The 20,793-nt window shown below is 48.8% G+C and overlaps 1 protein-coding gene across 1 annotated transcript; it reads left to right on the forward strand.

Annotated features, from left to right (window-relative positions):
- Nucleotides 1-87: 87 nt before the first annotated feature.
- LOC126577758 (uncharacterized) lies at nucleotides 88-3,670 on the forward strand. Its single transcript, XM_050239683.1, has 8 exons — nucleotides 88-507; nucleotides 1,184-1,477; nucleotides 1,593-1,631; nucleotides 1,686-1,904; nucleotides 2,053-2,118; nucleotides 2,183-2,257; nucleotides 2,358-2,417; nucleotides 3,368-3,670. Exons 1-8 carry the CDS (start codon nucleotides 88-90, stop codon nucleotides 3,668-3,670), a joined length of 1,476 nt encoding a protein of 491 aa, XP_050095640.1.
- Nucleotides 3,671-20,793: the final 17,123 nt, after the last annotated feature.

Consider the following 20,793-nt stretch of genomic DNA (forward strand, 5'->3'; position numbering starts at 1 on the left):
GTTGCTACCGCTCCTGGAGGGTCTGCTTTTTTGTGCCTGCGCGAGGAACGTTTTACTGCCGCCGACCACCGCCGACCACTTGCTACCATGCTGCCCGAGGCGGACAAGCCGTGGCGTGCGTTGGTGCTAGTGCTGGTGTCCTTTGGTGTGCTGCTTCCGGGTACCGTCAACAATCAACCACTCGGTGTTACCAACCGGGCGGGCAACCCTGCTGACCGGCAAACGGATCTGCGCCGGCTCGCCACGATCGGTCTAGTGTTCGGTGCGATCGAAACCGAGGCCGCCCTGGAGCGTGCCGTGGAGCGGCAGCTACGCGATCTGCGAACCAGCGCACCAGGACGAACGCACGCCGACCTGTTGGCTGGGTTGGCGGGCGTGCTGGAGCGCAGCCAGGTCGCGCTCGATCTGCTCGATCGGGGGCTGGAGCTGGCGGCCGCCCCCCGACCACTGGCATCGTCCGGTGACTATCGGCGTGAGCTACGCAAACGATCACAGCAACAACAACAGGTGAGGTAACCGAGTTGCGTGTGGCCCGCTGCGCCAACATCCGATTCGCCATGGTTCGCCCGATGGCGACACGATCATCGATGATTGATGACGCGTACACCCTTGATGGCTAACTTCCAAATTCGTTCGCCCGCGTTCGCGACGGGGGAAGGCTGTGGCACTTTCACCGCTGGCACCGTTCTTTCATCACATATACGTGTGTGTGTGTGTTTGTGTGTAGCTAATTTGCGATTGTGTGTGGCAACACTAGGCCGATCAGCGGCAATCAAGCGGCCCAATGGTGAAATTCTAATTTATTTCGCGCGACCTCCGTGCTATGCGTCGCATTTTTTTTTTGTTTTTTTTTCGATCGAAAACGTGCCACTCCATCCACCCACCGATCCACCACCATTGTCATCATCATTCCCTTCTCATCATCATCATTCCCTTCTCATCATCATCATCATCATCCAGGAGGTTCGTCACTTCCATTCAAGATGGATCAACATGTTCGTTTTGGTCCAGTCGTTTTCGTCTTTGTTCAGCAGCAGATGCTAGTTCGTATTTCGCTATCTCTCATGCTCTCTCGCTCTCTCTCTCTCTCTCTCGCTGTTTCCCTTTTTCTCAAATGTGTCGTTTCATTCGCTACCCCCAACCCACCTCAAAAATCACTTCCGATCAGTCGGACCGGCCACAGAGTGCACCGAGGAAGTTCCGCTTGATATCTCTGAATGATAGGAACAGCTCCACTGCGCAGCCATCGTCAGTTCCACTGACGGTCATCGAGCGGCAGGTCGATGAGCAGTTGGCGCAGATGCGCCACCGACTGGCCACACGCATCCGGCGCACCGTGCAGCATCTCCAGCAGCACCAGGGCCCCCGGGACGCTGGAAGCCGTCTCGACGTTGCGACGGTACAGCGTCTGCTCGCGCAGACTGCACCGGCCACCTCGGTTCGCCCCTTCCAGGAGCTGCTCCAGAGTGGATTGCAGGTAAACGACTGCACTGGGTGAATCCGTCGCGAGCTGCGGCAATCTGTACTCCCTTTCAATCGATCCGCATTTGCGTTCTACACCCCACACTCCCACAAAAACACCCCCAAATTAGCATCACATTGAGCGGCTCTTCCGGCGGCCACGGCAGGATGCGACGGCGAGCAGAGAAGCAGGGGAGATGAAGCAAAAGAAGACGAAGGAAAAGCAGCAGCAGCAGGGGCAGAATGAGCTGGCTATTTCAGTGGAAGGAGTGGCAGCGAGTGGTGAGGAAGGAGAATCGTCGGCCTCTGCATCGTCGGAGGAGGAGGATGGTCCTGGTGGACTGGTGGGGCTGATCGCGAGCCTGAGTGGTGGTGGTGACGAGGGCTCTGACGTAGGCGCTCTTATCGGTACCCTGTCCGGTCTGATCACCAATCTGTTCGGGGTAGGTCTCAACCCTTTCCCCCCCCCCCCCCCCCTCCCTCCCTCCCTCCGTGGGGTTGTCCGAAATTCTTACTTTTCTCTCTCTTCTCTCTCTCTCTCTCTCTCTCTCTCTCTCTCTTTCCTTCTTTCTTTCTTTTTCTCTGGGATAGCCCGGTGGACTCGATATACCGGGGCTGCTGGGAACCGGAACATCGCTGATCGCGGGACTCCTAGGGGTAAGCAATCTCGCGGTTGATCTCACCCTTTACTCTCTAACACAATCTCGTCTCATGGCGTCAGGGGGATGACAACTTCGGCAAGGTGCTGGGCAGCTACGTTGGTATCGCTATCGAGGGGTTGTCCGGTGGTGGTGCGGTATGTACATGTGTCTGTACCCTCTCAACTGCCCATAAACCCCATAAGAAAACCACCCCTGTCTGTCTCTCTCTCTCTCTCTCTCTCTCTCCCTGCTTAGGATATGAACGGTGCATTCTTTGGCAATTTCCTTGGAGCACTTCTGGCCGCCCTCAGCTCGGTAAGTGGTCGTCACCGTTCCGGATCACGACGGTGGCGGTGACACATTGTTGCACCGGTTGGGGGTGCGCGGTGCTTTGCGCAACTCCAAAGCCAGCTGCATCCAGTAGCACCCGCTTGCAGATTGGATTTCAACGATCCGTATGTTCATCCGTCACCGCTCGTCATCATCTCCACCGATCATCATCAACATCGCGCAACGCAACGCAGCGCAGCGTCGACCTCTGACACTCCGGCTCCGGCTAATGAGGCATTCGTGATTTGTTGAGTGGCCACAACGGTGCCACGCGAAACGCTACAAGTCACCGCGGCGAAATGGCAAACCCGGTGGTACCGGTGGCGCCTGGTGGCGTTTTGTTCGCTCGCCACTTGCTATGGTCGCCTTCTTTCTGCTCTCCTCTCCTTCTCCTCCTCCTCTTCTTCTTTCCAACGCCACGTCTCATGGAGACTGATGATGAGGAGGGAACAACTGGCGCGCACGCCAGCGTAAGCAATGCATGTAATTTACAATTAAGTTGTGAAACTGCTGCTGCTGCTGCTGCTGCTGCTCGAGAAGCGGTAATCGCTTAGTGCACGGAGACCAGCGGGTGCAGCTCAGGTTGCAGCGGGGTTGACGGGGTTGTTGATGATCGGTCGAAGAGCGTTATTGTCCCAATCCGATTAGGCTCGTGAAGGATGATGATGATGATGATGATGATTGTACTATTGGTGGTTGGTAATGGAATGGCCAAACCGTTTTGCCGCTTGCAAACACACACACACACACACACGCACATGTACGCAGTGAAATTAGATATGGTGCCAGGCTCATCAATCCGTTTGCTGCGCGAGAGTCGGTGTCGGCATGGCGCAACGCAACAGCCACGCGCGCTCGATCCGATCTGCTCACTGCTTACGCCCTTACCTTCCTTTCCTTTACCCCCCCCCCCCCCCTCACCCCATGTCGTGTAGGACCCCGAAGATGAGAGTTTGCCCCTGCGACCGAAGCTGTTCATCGAGAACTTCTTCAGCGGACTGCAGGAGGCAAAGCGCAAGGATGATCCACAGGAAGACGACCAGCAGCAGCAGCACCAGGGTGGTGGTTCCGATCTGTTTGGTTTCATCACGCACGTTGTGTCATCGGTGGTCGGTGGCATCACCAGCCTGGTGCTCAATGCATCCCTCGGCTCGTCCGGTGGCTCGTCGCAGGGCTCCGTCGACGCATCCGGTGCCTCGTCGTCCAGCTCCTCCGGTTCGGCAGACCACCGCCGCTAGAGAAGGATCCATCTACGGGTTTCTTTTTGTTTTTTTTTGTTAAATAATGCTTTTTCGTAGCGTTAGAGATCTCGTTGCTCACGGCTAAGGGATACGCAAAGTAAAGAACCGGACGGAAACAAAACATCAAACACATCATCTGTTTGACATCTGAAAGAACGCTCAAGAGATCGGACAGAGCAAACACACATACATAAATAAAAAGACTGGAAGAGAGACATGTCGTGAGCGCGCGCGCGCACTCGCATCGTTGAGCTGGATGAGTGCTTTTTGCTCAGTGAAGCGCATCACTATCTGATCATCTGGTTTTTGAGAAAGAAGACGTCCACGTACAAATGCGGAACAGCAAATGTAAGAGATGGAAATAGAGACAAAAAGAGAAAGAGAGAGAGTGAGAGAGAGAGATAGAAACCAGGGATGGCCTGTACTCGATGGCGACGGCCACCGCGGCCAAGTTAATACTCTGTTTGCGCTGGACGATGTCATCGCTCGATCCGTTGTTATTGCTACCGTGTCGCTACTGCCGTCAACGACACACACACACACACACACACACACACACCTGTTGCGGTGGCGATAGTCGTGAGTCGACCATGATGATGATGATGATGATGATGATGATGATGACGGTGCTATGCTGTTGGTTTAATCGTGTTGCGTAAGATTAATGGGATTTTATAACCAGCCCGACCAGGGGGTGGAATAGGGTTAAGGGGAAGGTGGTGGTGTAAAACCCCGAAAACAGACACGAAACGACCAAACGGCCCCCTGACACCACCATCTCGTCCGTGCGCCCACTGCTGGAGCTGGAGAAGGATAATGGAGGTGGTGATGGTGGCGGTCGCGACGACGGTGCGGTGACGAATCCAATCGGTTAGTCCAACCGTACGTCCAGAGCTCCGGACGGTTAGGACGGTGCAATTAGAGCGCTAAATGGAGCTACAAAGAACAAGATGTTGGTAGGTGGTTTGGTGTAAGGTGGTGGGAGATGTAAGGGGGGGAGGGACCAACAAATGGCGAATGGTGACCATTAAAGCGCCGCCGCGTGCAACACACATGTCGTTGTCGTCGAAACGCACTGTCACGATGGTCCGATTGAGACATTAAACATTGTTTTATCGCGGCGGCCGTAACTGTAGGATATGTGAGTACCGAGAAAAGACGGCTCGCGGCTACCCAGGGCTACCAGGCTATCGGAACTTCGAATACTAGATAGACTGCACTTACAGAACCACCCGGGCGGGGGTGCACCCTAGAAGGGTGTGGTATGCATGTACGGTCATCTACACATAGAATTATAATAGAGTAAAGTGGGGCAAGAGAGCGCATGGGGTAAGAGTGCGCACCAGTCATTTCTAGAAAACGGTAGCACTGAAACTTACAACACTCTACTTGTTTGAAAGGTCATGTAGTGGCTTGTTCATACGTGGTTTTTCTTTTGGATTGGATAAATAACAACGAAGAAATGCAGCAAGTTGTAGTTTTCGCGATTTGCATATTATTTAATGTTTATTTGAAAACACTGTCTCATTTCGTTTACATTTTCTCATGCTACGCTACATAAGTCACAAAGACTCCTTAATTAATGTAGAATCAAATGCTGAAAACTTCATTCCGGAATGCGGACTGATAGTTTAGTATTTTACAATTTTTCTCAAAACGGCACTATGGGGCAAGAGTGCGCAGCATTAGTGGGGCAAGAGTGCGCAGTGCGCAAGAGTGTTTTGGTTGTTCTTTTGTCGCAAAAATGCCGAGAATGCTTTCAGAGTGTGTTGAATTGTGCCTATGAACGCGAAAACATTCGCCAAAAAGATAATTGAATTAAATTGAATTGAAGAGATGAATAATTTTTTTTTCATTTGTCATGAAATTTTTTTTATTAGAAAAAAGCATTTTTTATGAAAAACACGAATGTTTTCTTCAATAATGGCCTATATTTACTCTAGACTTCACACTCCGACCAGTTTTGAACATCGAAGAGGTTTGATTTCGTATGCGCACTCTTGCCCCAATGGTGGGGCAAGAGTGCGCATCTTTTATTTTTGCCTAATATGCATTTTTAACAAGATGTATGAGTACGATCAAAAAATTTTGTTCCACAATTTTAAGCTACAAACCCATACTTTCATTTGGTGTAGCTAACAGGACGAACACTTCTTTCCTTAGAGAAATACAGCGAGTTAAAAGTTAAGTGCGCACTCTTGCCCCACTTTACTCTACGCACATAGAATTATAATACCAGTCCCCGAGCTACCCTGCAACATTGCAACTCATGTTTGCAACAAACTATCACACAGTATAGTTCAAAACGTAGGGCATCTTCAATAACATAAACCTGAATTGTTTATCAATGAGCGATACGTGATGCTGCGTCCAGTCAAGTGTCGAGTGCCACAATCCAAGCAAGAACAACAAAGTATACCCCATGAACAGCAACAGGTAGAACAGATCTCAAAGGGATACAAATCAACAATCAAAGCAAGAAGTTCATCTCATTCTCGCGCAAAGCAACAAGGGTTAAGGAAATCTTTAATTCAGTATAAAAAGGCGATGAGCACCGAATAAACAGCTTCTTCTTGAACTGGACTTCAAACGGAGTAATTTTCATTTGGTCCTCGCTAGTGATAACCTTCCTGGTTCACCATAGCTTGGATACCAATTGATGAAACAAAAGGTTGGAGGATCAGTCCACTCACGCCGGCCAGATATCGCGTGTCCTCTCGTGCCGGCAAAGCAATATCACAAGGGGATAAAGAACGCCCTTCATGGGAAGGCCTCACACGAGGGCACGCACGCTTCGGGCTAAGCAACGGCCAGCCAGCCAACCAGCCAGTCAGCCGTCCCAAGGACTCGCTTCCACCCTCAACTACTCCCCTTTTCTCAAGGGTGCGGTGCGTGATCCATGGCGCAGATGCACCCCCAATCGCTCAATCAATTAACCTCAATCCCACCGTGGAGAGGGGAAGGTGAGAGGCCACCGGCAGTCCGCGTCGTACACACGGCGGTACAATAGAAGATGCTGATGCACCCCCACGTTCACCCCCGCTATTCCCTAACACACACAACTCACCCTCGCTTGTGCCCTTGATCCGAGAGCTCATCTGCTAGCGCGCAGTGTTGCATGCATTGGCCTTTGAACGCCGTGCGCGTGTGCTGCGCTGACCTTTGCATGCGTGTGTGAAGTGGGGGAGTTTTTTTGGGTGGGTGGGGGAGGGGGGGGGGGGGGGGTGCAGCATAAACCATAAACCGGTGCACCACCGTACCATACCATACGCCAGCTGGCCAAGGCAAGCTTCCCTGAGACCGAAGCCGGTGACGGTGTGATCGGCATTGCATAACCCTCGGTGTACCTCTAACCACCCGCCCCCTCAACCCACTTCCACGAGTGGCTCACGTCATAAGCAATCTAGAACCGATGCGGCAGCAGCCTCCCAGAGCTGCGAGCAACAAAAAGGCAGGTTAGGAACGTGTGTTATGACCATTCCACCCCCCCCCCCCCCCCAAACAAACCCATAGTAATACACACACCCACACACACACACACACACACACACATACACTGATACATTCCTTTTTCATAGCATTTTTTTTACGGTAGCGAGGTAGCGCCTCGCTCCCTTCATTCTACCAGGTCGTATCAGGTGCGTCAGATCAGTCCGGTCCTTAATGATGGTGAATGATGCTGGATTACGGGGATGAGGGTGGATTCGTATCAACCGCATCGTTCATCGCGATTGCAAGATCCAATTTACCTGCGATCGCAGATATCGCAGATAGGCGATCATGATGATGATGATGATGGTGATGCACGACCGCAAATGGTGGTTTGTGTTCTAATTACTTCTCCACTCTCACCCCATTAGAACACGAGGAAATGAACGAGGTTCTGGTACACATTTTGCACCGATTGACCGGTTAACCGGCCGCTAATTAGCATGCTAGCACGTTGGCTCCTGTCTTGGTGCCAATTAGGGCACAACCCAACGTCCCCTCGATGAAGCTAAAGAGAGAAAGAGAGAGAGAGAGAAAGAGAGAGAGAGAGAGAGAGAGAGAGAGAGAGAGAAAATCGACCCGTGGCCAGGTGGCCGGACTTGGAACCGATGTAACAAATCAACTTCCCGGTCATAGACCACGCGGACCTGTTTCCATGGCTTATAGTAAATCCCTCCCGCTCCGCGGTCACGGCGTCGTCATGACACAGAAATCGAAATGTCACGACACGACACGTAACGCACGCGTATCCTAAAGCGATGCGTGCGATGTGGGCCACCGCCATCTCCATCGGTCGCTTATCGCACCCCGAGCCGCTAAGGTGGAACCGGCTCATCCCGCTCCGTCGGGTGCTCCGTGTTCCAGCGCTATATAGCTTTGGTGCATGAACATGGACGCACTTTTGATTCTCGGTCGCTGAATTCTTACTTCCTACATCTATTGCTCCATCTTTTGACATGCTGAATACCTCCGAACAGAAAATATTATGTGCTAATAAAGATGGGTTCGAGTCTAAACCCTTTGTTCAGCGTTTCCAGTGTCGCTCAGGACTCCAGCAATCCGGTAATCTTGATCCTTCAATATTTCCCTGTTATCTGCGCTTCATACGAGGTGCGATTCATCTCCTTTCCTTTGAAACGTGTTTACCAAAACCAAATGTTTTCTAAATAGGTACCCATCCAGTAGCATCAAACCAACTCGACCAATCGATTTGAAATTTTTAACACATAATCTGTACACTATTTGCACAGGTAGTCCCGTCGAAATTTCATTAAAAACGTTCATTCTTTTAAAAAATAAAATATGTAAAACTTGTCCTTTAGGGTAGAATCGTCAAAAGCATCACATTTTTAACTTTGCAAATCGGCCAAAATTCGGAAAATTCAAAATTCAACAAAAACTCAACAGGGCTACCTACATAAACTTAAACTCTATGAAAAGAATTTTGATTTGCTTATTTCAGATGACAGCTACGATGGGCATGATTTTTGGTTCGAATCAAAAGACTTTAAGCGACGAAACCGCTTTGACAAATCCGCTCTCACCTCTTTATCAATTTTAAAAACTGGCCAAAAATGGAAATTCAACAAAAACTCAACGGGGCTACCTTAACAAACTTATAACCTATGAAAAGAATATTGATTTGCATATTTCATATGACCCATCACACGGCTACGATGGCCACCTCGGAAAAAGTACCTTTTTGAAGACACGCCTTCCTAGATATGATTCTTTCGATGATGTTTTATGATATGATTTCATGGATGATGAAATAAATCATCCCCAAACAACATCCAACTAATTTTGTAGTTTAATATGACAAAAGTTATCTAGTCTGATAGGCTATCGCTGTTTGCCATTGTCATCGAATTATGTTCCGGTTTAGTGTATTGTATGTATCACTTTCCAGGTGTCACAGGCTTTCTGCGGGCCATTTAGCTGTGATTCAAATCAAATAAAATACACATTTTTCAACTGATTTGAACATATCAGCCAACTTTTGAAACCGTCAGCCTATGACAGACTTGAAGTTATGGATCGATTCACGCTAGTAATTACAGCGAGCTGAAATGGACATCGCTCTATCGCTGTACATTAAAAATAATCGTTCAACTGTGAAAACTATGCGCCCAAGGCACGGTCCTTGTTTGCGGGATTTTACGACGAAGAGTAAGTTGTAAGCTAGTGGAACGTAAGGAGATTGAAAAATGAAAAGCTTTTATTAGGCCGGAAACTTGCAGCTTTTACGCCGCCGAAATGTTGTCAGACAATACGCGTAAAATCGTATTCTGAGATTCTGAGAATTGTCAACAAAATGGCATCTTTTCCAAAATTGTGCTTAACGGAGCTACTCAGTAGTTAAATTCAGGAAGAGGAAAAAAAACTGCAACAAAGTTCAAACTGCTGCCATTTCTAAACCACTCGTCCGGCAGCAGATTTATTCCAGTTAAGCATTTTAGTGGGAATTTGTCAAAAAAAAAATATTCCTGATAGAATTCAAGGGCGTCTATTTCATTTGTTTACTTGGTTGTACTTCGTTTTCTGTAATGAGAAACCATTCGTTATCCAATAGTTTATAAACAAAACCATAATGAGCTTTAGTTGCCAGAGAGGACAGCTGATGACTTACACCCTCGGATGGCCACCAGGACGCATACACCGAGTTGATAATGGGCTGAGATGTGATAACACGCAATTTTTTGCACCCCTCGCATATCTTTGAACGATGGATCTGAGATAATTCCACATATTAATCTGCCAACGCTATTAGATGCTTAATTGTAGTCCTAGTCATGCAAATAATGTATTTGAAATCCCTGAAGATTCCAACAGGACTCTGTATCTTCCCTCAAAGCAACCGAGACATGAGATTGGCCGAAAAAGAACGTTCCACACTTCATTTCCATTTCTCATTGGCTGTCAATACCTATGGACGCAAAAGGTACAGGACTTCTGCGTTTGTGGTATTTTGAAGAGCAAGGTTAGACCTAAAAATTGACATAGTTTTGACCAGCTTGAACAAACGCTTCTCCTAGAATGATCCAAAATGCCTCAAAGCACCCTGTGGGCAGCGAGCGATGCTATCTTCTACGTTGTCAAGACCATAATCCATTCATTCAAGACCATAACAACAAAACTTATTCTAAAATTTTATGAAATTCCCGAATTTTTTTGGTTTTACCCAATAAATTTCAAACAAAAATGGAAAAAACATATGGCATTTTAAATGTGTTGCAGTTTTTTTTCCCTCACCCTGTAGGTCCGGTCTACCCGGCGCACATTGTACACGACGATGAGAACTGTGAGGAGCCGATTTAAAGATTGAGAACATTTGCAATAACTCCACACTAATCCACTTGTGAGACCTTTTACGTTACGGTGGTAGAAACTGAAGGATGTTGGGAAGACTGTCGAGAACAGCGCGCAAGGAAACTCAAGGAACACTCAAAACTCTCATTCTTGAGAATTCAATACTCGGAATTCAATGCCGCCGAAACAATCTGGCCGTGCTTGTCCTGTGTTTACTTGTGCAAGTCTAGACCTAAGTCAATCAAGGAGGACTGCGGGGCGCGCGCCAGAAACTACACATGAACCGAAGCGTACCAAGCTCGCGGGAAATCACTCGACCGCGCACCGGTGGGCTGATAGCAAGTGGAGCAGACCTTCGGCAGCCAAACCAAACCGAAACGCGCCTTTCGTATTATGCAAAACGACGACTGATGGAGCGTGTGTGTTTTTGCGATTAGGCGCGCGCGCGCGCGCGGATTGCGACCTCGTGATCTCGCGGGCACCACCATCAATAGATGCACCAACCAACGAACGCGGGAGATTCGTTCCGGGGATTGCCCATCTAGTCAAGAATTGCGCAGAAATCCAGTAGGTAGCGCTGGCGGGCGGGTGGGGTGAGGTGCAGCAAAAAGCCAAGGCCAACCAGCTAGCTAGCCAGCCAGCAGGGGCCTAATTATCGCATCGCACCTCGGACTATGGTGTGGCCTTACTAGGCCGCAAACCGAGCGGAACCAATTGAATCGAATCGAACCGAACCAAACCGACATAGTGCGAGCGAGTGCCAGCTCTTGTGCGCTTCATCAGCTGCATTTCCTAATCGCCATCCCCGGAAGATGAGGAGAGGGGGGCGGGGTCGAATCAAGGAGAGGTGAGAGGTGTTTGCAAACTGCAGAAGCGCATCATCAGCAACAGCCATAGATATTTGGAAAGAAAGGCAGCCCAATTCGCTCCGGTTGATTCTGGCGCTGATGAGCGGACCCTCACCTTCCCTTATCCCACATCCCTTGCTTCACCTCCGGTCGCCTCCGTCGTCATTAGCCAGGGTGGGAGGCCGACAGACCGCAGAGAAGCGCACAGCCACCGTATTTCGTCATCCGACGTCACCGACGGCTTCCCAGCTACCAATGTTTTCTTGCTCAAATGCTGCTCCTGTTGCTGTTGCCGTTGCCGTTGTTGTTACCATTTCGGTCTCGGACGGAGTGGTTTTTGCAATTTAATTTCGGGTTTTTTTGTCGCTTCCATCGCGCAGCCTCTGGAGCCTGTTTGCTGCTGCTGCTGCTGGAGGAGGCCTCACTTGCTTCACTTTAATTAACTGTGCACACACACACACACATACACAAATGCTAGCACGCAGATCGGCATCAGATACGCGCGCTCACGCTATTTAGTTGCGTCGCTAGCGTTGGTTAGTGAAATGGAAAGGATTTACGAGAGAAATAGAGCGAGCAAGAGTGAATGAAAGCGATAGAGAGAGAGAGAGAGAAAGAGAAAAAGAGAGAAAGAGAAAAAAAGGGCGAAGAAGATGGCTTTCGTTTTTCGGCAATTCAGCGACGCAACCGCTCTCGTCCTTGCATCGCACCGCATGGCATGTCTCCTTGTGTCTAATGGCCGTCCAGGCAGTAACGCACGTAACGTTACGATGCTCAATACCCCCACCCCCCACCCCTCCTCTCATTTACCTCTCTAATGTTAATGGTCCCTGATCCCTGTCTTAGCAGCAGCAGCAGCAACAGCCACAGCCACATGACCAATTACTTCGACACTACCCCTCTCTTCACCCCTATCATCTAACCCGCTAACTGGTGATCTAGAGGGTGCAAATGGGCTTTTGGGGGTATTTTTTTTTATTATTATTGTCCGCCCCTGTTTGAAGGGGTCCGGCCGATTTCGGTCTCGTAAGCCTCAAGATTGTAGGAAGCAGGAGCACCATCCATCCTTCCTCGCTTAACCCCTACCCCCTGTCACCACCCCTTACAGTGTCATTCTCCTCAGACGATCATCACCGTTGCCGAATCGTCTACGGCGACACAAGTAATTTACCTGCGAGAAAAGCACTTTCCTTCGCCCCAAACATACGCTCTTTATGCCCCGACCCCGACCCCGGCCCCGGCCCCGGCCCTGGCCGCCTGGATCTGTCATTGGTTCTGCCGGTCTACTAGTCCAAGCTGCCAGCCTTCGAAAGGCCTCGCAATTTTGAACCAGCTCCCCTCCTCCCACCGCCCTCCCTCCCCATTACCGAGGGAGTTACGATGCCGCACTTTGCGCTCGCCCGCCACCATTAGCGGTTATTGTTTTCAAATGCAAAAGGTGCACGTTTTGCGCTTGATTTTGCTCTTAACGCGCGCCAAGCAGCTTATCTAATGCCAGCTGCCAGTCCCAGTGTAAGTATCGTCTGATCAGGAATGAGCAGACACAAAAAAAACATCAACAAGCGGAGTTGCAACCGACGGCTCGAATCGTCGCACAGAGGCGCGCGCATACAATTTGGTGTCAAAAAAAATAAATTATCTAATGACGGTTTGATTAAATGCTCTGAATTTCTCGAAAGTAGATTTATTTTGGTAATAAAATCGAAATATCTTACCAAAACATGTGAGACAGGTGTAGTATTTTTGTAAAAATTTTAACGGTCAAAGAACATTTGGTTCCATTTCGAGGGCGATGTCCGTTCCGTCAATATATTTCATAAAAACCCACCAAATGGCATCAAAATTTGGGTTTTATGTGATTCAAAAAGATGGTATGTATATAACACTCAAATTTATATTGGCCGCAATCGAAAATTCGTTTACCGAATTGTTTCCTAAGTGGAGCAATGGAAAAAGCAATCTGAATATTCAACGTCGGCTATTCATTGAGGAATTAGCAATGGCGCTTATTCAGCCTCATATTGCTACGCGCAAAACCACGTCAAGGGACAGTGATGCTGCCTCTGTAAGTAATGTTCGTCCCATTCGTCATTTGTCTCCCTCTACTAACAGAGGCCGCTGCAACAAAAATCATTTGAGCGGATCATCATTATAATATTTGCGAGCGATGTGCCGAAAACATATACAAAACCTAAAAAATAGGGTTATTATTCGATTACTAAGTTCACCCGTGAAAAAATAATGTGTTCTAGCAATTCCAGCGCATGTCAGCAAGAAAACGTTTTTTTTTTATCATGAATCTGCTATTCTCTTACTTCTCTAATATCTGTAATCTCTCTTGGGGGTCGCCCATTGAAAGCGTTTGTCTTACGCAAAAAATGAAATTCACTCTAGATTGCAACCATTTGTCATTAGCAACGTTGCAATCATCCAGTTGATATCGGAATCCATTCATCTTCGCTTGAAATTTGCTTTGAATCTAAGAATTTCCTTTCAAACACCTTCATTTTGTCTACTTTTGAAAGTCCAAACTCCAAAAGTAGTGCCTATTTCTTCTCAGCATCCAATGTCGTCCAAAACATTCTTGGAGCATTTTTTAAGTATCTGGCACAAATATCGGCAAAAAACAGCTGAAGAATAGAGACAGTTAGATAAGAGCACTGCAAAATGTGCTATTAACTTCGCAGATGTTCATGCATACCAAAAAAAGGCTGTTATCATGACTACAACCACTTTTTTATGAAAAGAATGGCGCAAAGCACCTTTTTCAGCTTTCTGTATCCTTCCACTTTAAAAATGATAACGTAGCAGGGATGTTTAATCATCGTATGAGTTCTCTATAATAGTGTTGTTATGTGTAGAATATTTTAAAATTATTTGCAAGGCAAAATCATGCTCATGGAGTTTTGGTCACCTTTTGGCTCAAAAACCGCTCTGTGCGTCGTTCATATTACCATGCCGCCTGGAGGAACTGCAGCACGATACATTGGGTGACGATGGCGGCCCTGTTCATGCTGCTGCTGTTTCAGCGAGTACGGTTCATCGCTTATGTCCAGCTGGAATCAACGATTTATCGGCGGTATCAAATGGCAAAAATAAGGTGAAGCTGTCAGCGTTTAAGGATGAGGAGGAGGGGGAGGGGGATAAATAGAGGTGCACTATTACCATTACGTATCAATTACCATGTAGAATGAAGATCTCTCTCTCTCTCTCTCTCTCTCTCTCTCTCTCTCTCTCTCTCTCTCTCTCTCTCTCTCTCTCTCTCTCTCTCTCTCTCTCTCTCTCTCTCTCTCTCTCTCTCTCTCTCTCGCTCTTTCCGGACGGAGACTGAAGTAAACGATCTCGCTGCGCGTATTTCTCAACAGTTGGAGCAAGGTGCTTTGCTATCCTAAAATGTCATGACCCCGTGCTCCTGCTGCCACTGTTTGCTTTTTGTCCGGTCGCTGTCAGTATGTATGTGTGGGTCGATCCTGCTGTTGTTTGTCTATTTGCCGATCGAAATCAAATTTGTACAACTTCGTCGCCATCAAAGCAAGTGGACCGCTCGGCCACACACATACGCCAACAGAAAAAAAGGTCACCAGAGATGGCCATGTGTGTGTGTGTGTGTGTGGGATGCAGATCGAGGTACTCTCGTTTCAACGCCCTCGGTGCGCGCAGCTTCGAGAGCAGATTCGTTCCAGTTCTTTCACTTTTCCAATCCGAAGTCTAATCCACGTCCCAGTGTCCACCGTCATCTGCGTCATCGACCGGCCAAGCCACACCGTTGCGATTGCGATTACGGGAACGCACGTTACGCGGATTGCCGGGCGGTTCGTCGCGGTTTTCTTGCTGGGAGCGATGCACGCGCAGAGCCGCCACACAGCGAATGAGTGCATTTTCGGGCATCGGTTTGGGCTGGGCTGTGTTGGGCTATGTTTTGTCGATGGAAACAAAATGCGGACGAAAGGCGGTGCCAGGTGCCCGGGTGTATGTGTGTGTGGACAGGTTTACAGGGGATTACGACAGGCACAACGCAACACTGACGACGTTACCAAGATTTTTGGGAAGTTTTTTTACCGTCGCTGCCGCTACTACAGCCGGGCGCAACATCACGCTTGTGTAAGCAGTGACGCACTGTCCGCAAGAGAGGCGCCCGGCTGCGTTTGATAACCAGCAGGCCTACCAGCGCCGCACAAGCCACGCACAGCCAGAGTCGGAAGCGATCATCGCAGCAGCAGCAGCAGCAGTAACATGGTTTCGCTTCGCGCTACGCGCTGTCTGCCTGTTAGCGGTCTTTGTCTTTGCCTCAGTTCGTTACTGTTTTTGCTGGAGAGTGAGGTGGGAGGGAGTGGGCGGATGGTAGTACCGTGCGGTTGCGCGGTAACAGATTATGCACCGACGCGAACGCGCTCGCGCAGTGCGCTCGGAGCCGGTCGAGCGACGCTCGCACCGAAGGTGATAAGGAAGCGGGCGCTAGGCAAGGGCACAACAGCACAGGTCCGAAACATCCTTGAGCAACAGCAGAAATAGCTTGGCAGCGGCATGCCCATAACGTGCTCCGCAAGTACCATTCTGCATATCGATCGAGTCTCGCCATAGTTCCGCCAGCCAGCCTCGACCGGTGCGAGCAGCACGTCGTCGACACGTTTCGGCATCTAGCATACATTTTGGGGAGGCATCCCTTTTACGGTAGCGGCCACACACTGCCATGTCCGGACCGGCGTCGACCGTTCCGCGCGAACAATAAGCGATCGAATCGCTCGTCAGTGCGGCAATTTGCACGCTCACTGAGAACGCTATAGCCAGCATTCTGCCATTCTGTCCGAAATGCGTTGTCAGCAGGGCCGTCTTTAGCCTCTGGGGAGCCCTGGGCACACTGTACTAACGGGGCCCCTTAAGATTTTTGTCAATTGTAGCGCGTTCTTTTCGTGTATTTCAAGATTTTCACACACTAAAACCCCTTTCCAACGCCTCTTTACCATCTACGATAGCCCTACCCCTTTACTTTTTCAAATGTATGGCATACTAAACTAAAACTTTTGAAGAATATTTCGTTCTTTTTGGGGGAGGATTAATTAAAAACTTCATTCGCGGCATCACATTTATGAAGGTGCGCGTGCGAAAAGATACTTTTTCACGGTGCTCATCGTAGCTGCGTGATGCGTTATCAGAAAAATACACATCGATGTTCGTTTGAAAGATAATAAGTTTATCCAGGTAGTCGCGTTGAGTTTTGTTTCAATTTCCTATTTTTCAATTTTTGCCAGATTTTTGAAGTTGATGAAAAGTGAGCACAACGATCAAACCGGGTTCGTCGCTTAAGTCGCACCAAAAACAGTTCCCATCGTATCTACGTGATGGGTCATCAGAAAAATACAAATCGATACACGTTTGAAAGATAATAAGTTTATCTATTTAGCCCCGTCGAGTTTTTGTTAAATGTTGTATTTTTCGATTTTTGATTTTTGATTTTTGAGATTTTTAAAGTTGAAAAAGTGATGCTTTTTGTCATTTTGCCTAAAAATACGATTTTTAAAGTTTTTTAAAAAAAGTATCAACAATTTTCATAAAATCTCGACGAGACTCTCTAGCAAAAAGTGTACAGATTATGTGTTAAAAATTTCAAATCGAGTGAGTTGGGCAAAATCAGGGAAACTTCCTTGTTTTTGTTGATTTTGAATTATATTCAAGCCCAATCCAAACTCACAGGGATTGGGGGGCCCCTATCAGCGCGGGGCTCTGGGCATGTGCCCATTGTGCCCAATCGGAAAGATGGCCCTGGTTGTCAGTAACAACGGACCATCGACCATCAGCGCATCCAGGAGTGCCGTGCGCGCAGTCCGTGCGCTCCGATTCTCGCCCCGACAACGGGTAGCAAACAGGTGAAAGTATCCTTTGCTAGTGTGCGCGACACTTGCGACACACTAGCGCTCTGTACGAGGCATTCGCTGTTAGCACTGTATGTATGGGTTGCGTTGCTACGGCCACGTTACTCGAGCACCTTGAAACCATGGACCCTTCATTCAGCGAAATCCAACCGAAATGTCAGCTCTAACCGGCACCAAGAACCTTGTCATGCTCTTCTGACACTTTACTGCCGCTGATGACATTCAAATTATAGCTAAGAGAAAGCGAGAGAGAGAGAGCACGCACTTCGAAGCGTTCGATTCCAATCTGTACTCCATCGCTCCACAACCGCATCAACCTTGCGAGTGTGTGCAAAGATTCCGCGGCCACCACCCAACTGGCCGAACAGTAGAGTTTCAGATCCATGCATGCAATGCAAAGGGACCCCCACCCCCCTCCCGGCATGCTGCTGATCTTGCCGCAGCCGTTCCATTCCGTTCCATGATGGTGATTCTGTGAGCGACACAACGCAATGGCAATATGTCAGCCCTTGAGCTCGTTCTGGTAACAAATGCCTAGAAGCTTGACGCCGACCACCACGGTGCACTTTAACCTGGGCGATAAAACTTCGCGAAACTTCGCGCTTATCGCCTCGCTCAATGGCAATCCTGCACGGCTCAACTTTTTTTTTCATTTATATCCAAGAAAGACTTAGCGTGGGACCTACTACGCTATCCAAACTGCCCACGTATACGAATTTCTTTATTTTTGATTTTTTATCATAAAGTCTGGATAAAAATGGTTGAAAATGCGTATAGCTGAAAAGAACGGTTTATTATGGCTATATAGCTGTCTACGAGTATCTAATGCCTTGTCTGGTTCCTCGAGTTTTTGGACACAGTAGTATGCTGTTACGATTTTACCGATTTTGAAGAGACCCACCAAGGGTTTGTTAGATGAACAGACGATTTTCCGACTACCATTTGTGGATTCTTCTCATCACCTGATGAAACTAGATGCTTAACGATCTCGCAAAAGCGCTTCGTAAAATAAAAATCAAACAGACGTGACGTCTAATCTCGCAACGATTAATTGACACTATTACGAGCACGACAAAGCGTGCTGGAGGAGGCGGGGTCGATTCCTTGCTCTGCATTAATCGTAGCGAAACGACGAAGGACCCGTGCGGGACCTACGTCAGCGATCTCGGCATGGTACGCTGGACAGTGACTATGGTGGTACGCAGCTGCTGATTGCGGCACTGGCTAGAATAAATGGCGTTATCTAATTGCCAGCAGCAGCGGCAGCGGGACCTCGGACCTTATTAGGTGATGGCGGGCGTAACGGACTCGCTTCAACCCCGTCCAAACCAATCCGCCATCCTCAATGGTGAGGTGATTGAGGATCCGGCTTGCTCATCCGGCAGGCACCGGCACGCATCGCGGTGGTCCTTCGATGCTAACGAGCCGAGCCAGCCAGCCGTCAGAGTCATAATGTTTTTAGACGCCGTTCCCTGGCCTTCTCGTGCACGCCCGTGACCGATTGTGCGAGCACACCGACACTAGGTTAGGTCGGTTTTCTGGTTCGCGTTTTGTACGCATTTTTTTTTTTTGGGTCACACAACTGCCCTGACTGTTCTTAACGCAGCCAACGCTGGAGATGCTGGCGTGCTGGCGTCCGATATAATCAGCTAAATAGCGAGCGCGATGCATAAGACCTCCAGATGGGGTTGATTTTTTTATTATTATTATTTTCGTACTGCTTACGATCGTTCATCACGATTGCGTTCTCCGCTGGCACAACGCTCGGCGCTCTCTGCCTTTGCTCTAAATCGCGCGCGCAAAAGTGTCGGATAATAAGCAAAAAAAAAAACAATCAAACAAACAACAAGCTACACGTCGGTATCCTACCCTTCGGCCTGCACTGCACTGCCTCAACCTAATGCAGTGCAGGTGTAGCTAATGAGCCGGCCAGATAGATTGTGCTGTAGCAGTAGCAGTGGCAGTAGGTTCGGCTAATTGCCACTGCAATCGCCCTCTAATCCTTCCGATTGGTTTTAGTCTGTTCAATCACCGTTGCGCGCACTGCGTGTGAAGCCTAGAAGAGCAGGATTAACCTAGTTTGGCGAGAGGTGAAGGTTATAACCTTCGGCCTCACCACTTAGTGCCAGTCTTCTTGTTGGCAGCGAGCTCGGACGAGCAGCAAATGAGCAGCAGGGACCTTCGACGAGCAGCACCACTGATTGAAAGCCAGGACAGGATGCCTATGCCAGAACTCTGAATAGTAGGAACGTTCAGACCCATCTCACCCATGCTTTCACAACCATGCGTTACTGTACGAGGAAATTAAGCGTTTCTCCGTTACCATACCACTTGCTTCACCAGCAACCATCCAGGGGGACGGGGAACATCCAATTAAATAATGAGAATGGGGTTTTTTTTCATCAAGGAGAGAGGACGGATGATGATATGGAAGTGGAGAAGAAGAAGAAGAAGAAGAAGAAGAAGAAGAAGAAGAAGAAGTAGGAGAAGGTTACAATCTCCTTGTTGCCACGACACGCGCAACACGCTGCAACACGCATTTGGTCCACTGAAAGCAGCGCGCTGTTGCTGCTGCTGCTGCTGCTGCAACTTGCGAAGATCTAGTGCAAAGGGATGAGACCCCACCGAAGGGGGGAAGTGAAAGGGAGAGAATGGTGATGGTTGATGCGATGACGATGGCATTTCCGATGCGGCATTAGCTAATCGATCTCCTTCGTTTGCCTTTGCTTCTCTTGGGCCGACTGACGACAACCGATTTTCACTTTTCATCAATCGAAAAGTGTGATCTTTACGATCTAGTCCATCTACCTGTTACCTCGCTCTTTATCACACACACATGCTCTTTCTGTCTCTCTCTCGCTACATCTATATAGATTTTCCATTTTTAGCAAACCGAAATGCCACACTTCCTTTCGCAATCCAATTCCGCTTATTCAATTTAGCACGCGGCCTACTTCAGATAACCCCTTCCCCCGCCCCCCACCACTTCACTCCTCTTTCATGTGTCCAAGTAGAAGGAGAAGAGGTAATGAAATGTTGGAGAGGGGGAGGGAGGGGGTAGGTGGTAAGATGATGAGTGGACGCTTTTTCGGCTAATCTCTGCCGGCGGACGCCGCTTTTCGCTACCAAATTCTCATCACCACACGATGGGAGGGGAGTGGGGGAGGAGTAAGGAAGAGAGGAGGTGATAATGGAAACGGTAAACCACAAGCGCACTTGGCACATGACAACCCTTCTCTGCTATTGGGCTGCTATGGTGGAGGTGAGTTACGTCGACGACCGAACCGCCAACCATTTGCATGGGGTGGCAAGGGTGGCAAGTGGTGAATTCGAAGGGTGGAAGGCAAAAGGACGATCGTCGAGTAGAGGGCATTGCAGGAGGTTGCGAACGGGGGACCAAGGGACCTGACCATCGCAGGCTAGAGAGGAGAAAGTGTTTGGCCTTATAAAAAAGGAAACAGTAATAATAATAATAAGAATAGTAATAGTATTAATGGCACCGTGGGGGTAGCCCACTACCACCACCACCACCAGACCACCTCTGATCGAGCGTGCACGATTCGTGGTCCGTGGTGAATATCTTGCGTATCCCACCACTGGCCAC

This window comes from Anopheles aquasalis, chromosome X (genome assembly GCF_943734665.1).
Source record: "Anopheles aquasalis chromosome X, idAnoAquaMG_Q_19, whole genome shotgun sequence".
Lineage (NCBI taxonomy): Eukaryota > Metazoa > Arthropoda > Insecta > Diptera > Culicidae > Anopheles > Anopheles aquasalis.